Consider the following 6,000-nt stretch of genomic DNA (forward strand, 5'->3'; position numbering starts at 1 on the left):
ACTTGTGAAATACATATAAAGTCAAATATGCATTAATAGTTCTTAAAATGTCTATGTACTTTGTAATAAACTCACATAAACAAGTCATAAGGAATACAAATCATTTTCACAGGTTTCACTTTAAGGAAAATACGATGGTGCAGAAATGTTAGGCAAGTCCTGCTCACCATTATCAAGTACTTTAAAAATATGTACATTTAAAAAAGACTTTTCGTCAGAAGTGAGAGGAAGTGATAAAAATGGCTGGTGCTTTTGACTCTGTTGAACATTGAGTAATGCAATGCTGCCCCTCCCCTACCTAATGCTTCATACGGACAGTCAGCTGAATAAAACAAGGCTTTTACAAAACACTTTTCCCTAATTTATCAAATTAACAAATTGAACTATAAGGCAGCTCTGTTATAAAGCTCCACCTGGTTGGCATGTATGTTGTGGTTTAGTCAAGGTTAAAGTTTATCATGCAGCGAGAATCTCAGTTTGACCTGCGACCGGTAATTATACATCATGTTCAGCAAAATGGCGCACTGTATACATTAAGGATAAAGGAATACACATTCTTTCATTTTTAACAATCTTCATTGAACAAAAATGAAGGTGACGAGGAAGTTATATTATATTATATTAAATTATGGATTTTTAGAGGGAGATTTTAAGATTTAATTGCGCGACTCTAACTCAACCTCGTGTTTTACCCCTCCAGGATGAACTGAAATGTTTGTTGCACGTTTTCCTGTCCTGCCACGCTCCTTAACTCCAGCTATGTCAGCACGTGGTTCGAGAGGATTAGCATCATGGTGATCCTGCTCAACTGCGTGACGCTTGGCATGTACCAGCCCTGCGAGAACATCGACTGCACCTCGGACCGCTGTCAGATACTCCAGGTGAGGCAGACCTTTGTGTGTGAGTGACGACGTGTAATCACACTGAGGGAGACGTAGAACAAAACATCCAATTACAGAAAACGCACTCTGCTTTTTGTTGACATTCTTCAAGCTGTGATGGAAAAACACACTTCAGATAGATTCCCCCCCCCCCCCCCTGGAATGTTTTTATTTTCTCCATCCTCTGAGGAGGGAACTGGGGCTTTGTTTGTGTTAATAAAGTCTTGCAGAGGGGCGTTCTGCATTTTTTTTTTTTTTTGTCACCTGTTGAGAGGAGGAAGCACTTTTGAGAGAGTGTTTGTGGAGATTCTCAAATGGCACAAGTGGCATTTGAGAACATTCACTTGAGATCCAGATTTACCTGCAGGCTTTTCCTAATCTAATCTAAGCCATTATAATAAACTCCAAAAGTCTGGTAGCATCTGTGCTGAGCGTTAGCTAATCTAAAGCAACAGATTTCCCCATACTCTGTTTTTTGTTTCAACACCTGACACTTCCTATGCTCCGTGGATCCCAGATATTAACAGCTGTAGTGAAATAATGCAGCTGGCTAACTTCTTAATTATAATCGCACACATAATGGAAAACAGTTAATCTCATTCTCATTGTGGCTTTCCTTTTATATTTGCTTCATTATTGCTTGTTTATATGACGATATGGAAAAATTGTTAATGGCAGTTAAAGTAACCAACAGGTTTCTATTGATTCCTATATGACATATATATATATATATATATATATATATATATATATATATATATATATAATAGAGTGCATATTCAAAGTTCTGTCATTATTCTTATTTATTTATTTATTTATTTATTTATTTATTTATTTATTTATTTATTTATTTATTTATTTATTTATTTTCTGATATTCTGCCATTGTATCAGTAAGCCATGTTGGGTTTAGGCGGACAATGTGTTATTGCCAGCTGGCGGCGGAATCAGTGTGTACCTCTGGGATTGTAATTGTTTTTCACTGAAGGCTCAATTTCAGTGGCGACACAGACGACCTAATTCTGCCTCAAATGGGTTTTTTTTATGGAACTAAAAACCTTTCTGCTGTGACCTGCGTCGAAACAGTATTGTTAGTATATTTAGTTTACTCCTCTTGCTCCCATTCCCCCCTCCACCAAACACTGTATTCATGTTTTACTCTGTAACAAGCACACTGCCTCCCCAGATGGGGGTCCTGTTCTGATAGCTGCTTAATGGCAACTGGAAGGATTTTTGTGACGGAGCCGAGATAGTAAACACGGCCCTAAAATGTGTCTCTGGCCTTCTGCAAATTCTGTTAGCCCAGCATGAAGAAGTCACATTTAATTCACAAGGTCTTGATTGAGATATGAACAAGTTAAAGTCAAAGACCTCATCTAGCTGAAAGCCTGGTGGAGGTGTAGTCTTCAGTCAATACGCTTAAATAGGACATGGATTGATGGATCAATTTTCATAATTACTGTGAAAATGATTTACTCTGTGTTGGTGCTACAAGAAAGTCAAATGAACTGTGCAAAGCCACTTTGGGATTTGCAGCAAATGAATTGACCCCGACCACCAGGATAAAAGATCCTTCCTGTTTCCCACAGTTTTTATTTGAGTGACTTTTTAAGGAATTTGTGGCAATATAGGTGAAAGATAATGTTTTTCTTCTTTCTTTCTGGCAGTATAAAGTCATTTCTGAAATAGGGGTGAGATATTTTTTCTTTCTTGCACACTTTATAATCATTTTTCTGATCAGTCTGTTTAAGAAGAAATGTATTTATTTTTTTTATTTCACACCCCCAAGATCACAATAAATCAAATTTTTTCCACCTCTTTTGTAACATTTTCCCTAAATTATGCAACTGGGGTTATAGACTGCATTCTCCACCACACTTTCAGAAGATATACCAAAACTCAAGCAACCAGGTCAAAACAATGATTACATCTTTTTTAATTCTTGAAAATACTTTTTTTGGAAAATAGAGAAAAATAAAAAGTTATTTAAAAAATATCTTAAAAATATCTAATTGTAGAGAACAAAATACCAAATTTACATTTCCTACTTAGGCGAGAGAATTAAAATTTAATTCAAAGCTTAAGTTTTTCTCCAAATTGTTGTTTTGTTTTTTTTTTTACTCTGATTACATTTACTGCATTTTAAGATGCATTAACTTTTCAAATGCCATTTATCTTCTGATTGGATAACTTTTCCAGATATTTCTTTTCTTGCCCCTATATCCCTGTTAGTATTAAGTGAACGTTTATCCTCCGGGTACCTCTGGTAATTTTGTCAGGATCACATCAAGTAAGACGCACACAACATCATTTTTAAATCATTCACCATCACAATCTTGATGACCCACTTACTACGTCCTTTCCTCTTGGCAAATAAGTGGCACAATGACGGCATATAAAGCAGCTTCCACACCAGCTCATACATCAAATCACGAAAGGATCCATCGCAAGACGCCCTCAACCTCTTTACAAATCATGCAGATGATGGAACCTGATAGGGTGACTGAAGGGAACGCCGGCGCCGGTGACAAATAACTATGATGAATTCATTCCCCTTCCTCTCAAAGCAGCAAGGGACGGGAATCTGACTGTTGCATCCACTGTCAGATTACATATGAAGTGTGCAGGCTGCATTATTTATCACAACATCGTTTAAACAGCATGTAGGCCAGACTTCTCGCCTTCCCGATAGGATTCTGCCAGGTCCGAATTACGGCTTGATAATGAGATAATCCATCTCATTGTTTTTTTTTTTTTTTTTTTTCAGCTGTGTTCGCACGCTTGCTTGCCCCCGTGCAGAAAATTTGTGCTGGCTTATATTTGAACTTTAATAAATCCTAAATCTGTATGCCATTCTTACTTGCATGCATGGAAAGGAGCTTATTTACTGTGTGTTCCTCCACAAGAAAAAGGATTTTTCAAAAGTTGCACTGTGGATAAATGCTGAGAATTTAAGTTTGTTTACAGAAGCAAACTTTTCTTTTCTTTTTTTTTTCCTTTTCTTTTGCTGTTTATCATTACAGAATGGATATGAGTGTCAATGTATGTTCCTCTTTTCTAGCCTTTTTCAACTCCATGTCTCACACCAACTAAAACAGCACTTCATTAAAATCTTCGGAAATTTGATTTCTTCGCGCAGTCTTGCCAAATATATCATCGATTTATATGCTTTATGTGTCAAACTCGAGGCTTGTGGGCCAAATGTGGCCCGCTGTAGCTTCTTATGTGGCCCTATAGATTCCAGACTAAACACTAAGTGTGATTAAATATTATATTACTCAATCAAATCAATGCAGTTTTTATCAGTTTACTGCAAAATTATATCAATCAGTACCTCCAGTTTCTTGAGAATTATTGTGGAAATTTATGCAAAATCAACAAATCCCTGCACTTTTTTTGCGCCAATACATAATTGGGAGTTTATTGCAGATTTTTCTCAAAAATTGTCAAAAACTTTCTTACCTGTACTAGGCAGCTGCCTCAGCTTTAACTGATGTCAGATTATAGTCCATAATCTAAACAGCGAGTAATAAAAAGTCGCAATTACCATCATAAATAAGCCCAAATATTTACAAATTTGTTCCACAAATACTTTGATTTTTATTGCAAAAAACATCACAAAAAGAATCAAGAAATCTTAGAGGAACTGAAAAGATGTTCAACAATATTATTTAATTTTAAGGATTCATTGATCCTTAAAAAAAATTCATTGATATGTTAACAATTTGTGAACAAGTTTTGTGAATACATTCTGGCACAACTGGCCCTTTAAGAGCATTCATGGTCTGGATTTGGCCCAAAACCAAAATGAGTTTGACATCCCTGCTTTATAGAGTCAAAATGTTTCCTCACAGTTTGCACAAAACTTCCACCGGACAGTCATAAAAGTTAATTGTCTATAGGTAGCAGCAGATCCAGGTCCTGCAGCATAGCACGACTTGGTAGCAGCAGTGGAAATGTATCCATAATATATGGTCGTCACACAGCAGCGTGACTGGTCATCCAAGAATCTGAAGTGGAACTGGACACAATATGCCAAGAATGCAACCTGTGAGTGGGAAGTTCTCCATGTAATTTGCTGCAACACCTTTGCAGCACCGGTCCTATGCTCACGGCGTTTTTCCACTGCTCTGGCTGTAACAAAACGAATCTCGTGGAGTAGCTGCCACTGGCAGTCCGCAGTCTTCACGTCAGTAAACTCAGTGATCAGGCCCCCTTGCTCTTAGTGATCCGTGTATTCATTTGACGCATCAGACTCCCGAAAGCAAAACCATCTTCAAATTTAAGGAGACTGGAGACAGCTTCAAGATTTTAACCTGCAATTTAATTGCAAAATATTTTTGTCGTGCAAAATAAGTTGTGGGATTAACCCTGAATGAGGAATGGGGAAGACAAAGAGGACAAGAGGAGAGGAGGGGGTCGTACCTTATCAAAAAAATGTTATGAGGACAAGATGATCTGCAAAAAAACTGATTTTTTTTTTTCTTTCTAGTGCGCATGGTCCTATTGTGCACTATTCTACACTCAGCCGAAATCAGTAAATTGTGAGGAAACAACTTACTAGGTTACCTGTGTTGTCAACATTGTGGTTGGACAATCAGTAACAAAACTATTGGAGTACTGTGGTCCCTGGATGCCTGTATTGGCTCTGTGCAGAGAGGGTATTAACTGGCTTTTGGTAAAATAATAGGCAGTAAGAGATGAAAAGGAGCATCCAAGATCTGGAAAAATAGCTGAGTTAGTTTCCAAAATGATATATGGTGCATGTGTGACCACAGAGCAGCAAACTTTCATATGTACTATTGACCCAGAGCTGCTGTGTACATGGATTTTTGTGAGTCATGTGCTGCCATCAAGTTAAGTTCTTATGTGGTCACACAGTTATTACAGTGAGGATTTATACATCCTAAAGAGACAAATCAAAGAATGGCTGAAATGTTGTGTTCAAAAAGGAAGAACTGTGTTCTATTCCTGTTTTTACAAAACTCTGAAATCTCTCTGCTTCCCCTCTTAGTGATATTGATTTAGATAGATAGATAGATAGATAGATAGATAGATAGATAGATAGATAGATAGATAGATAGATAGATAGATAGATAGATAGATAGATAGATAGATAG

The 6,000-nt window shown here is 37.0% G+C and overlaps 1 protein-coding gene across 1 annotated transcript in view; it reads left to right on the top strand.

Annotated features, from left to right (window-relative positions):
* The window catches only part of LOC106957472 (voltage-dependent T-type calcium channel subunit alpha-1I-like), a 116,801-nt gene that overhangs the window by 96,201 nt on the left and 14,600 nt on the right, over positions 1–6,000 (top strand). The window contains exon 3 of the mRNA XM_015048844.1: positions 770–881. Within this exon, the coding sequence (XP_014904330.1) occupies positions 770–881 (112 nt within the window). The remainder of the gene's footprint in view (positions 1–769; positions 882–6,000) is intronic.

The sequence above is a fragment of the Poecilia latipinna genome, unplaced genomic scaffold (genome assembly GCF_001443285.1).
Source record: "Poecilia latipinna isolate Pla-1442-1.1 unplaced genomic scaffold, P_latipinna-1.0 Scaffold906, whole genome shotgun sequence".
NCBI classification, from domain to species: domain Eukaryota; kingdom Metazoa; phylum Chordata; class Actinopteri; order Cyprinodontiformes; family Poeciliidae; genus Poecilia; species Poecilia latipinna.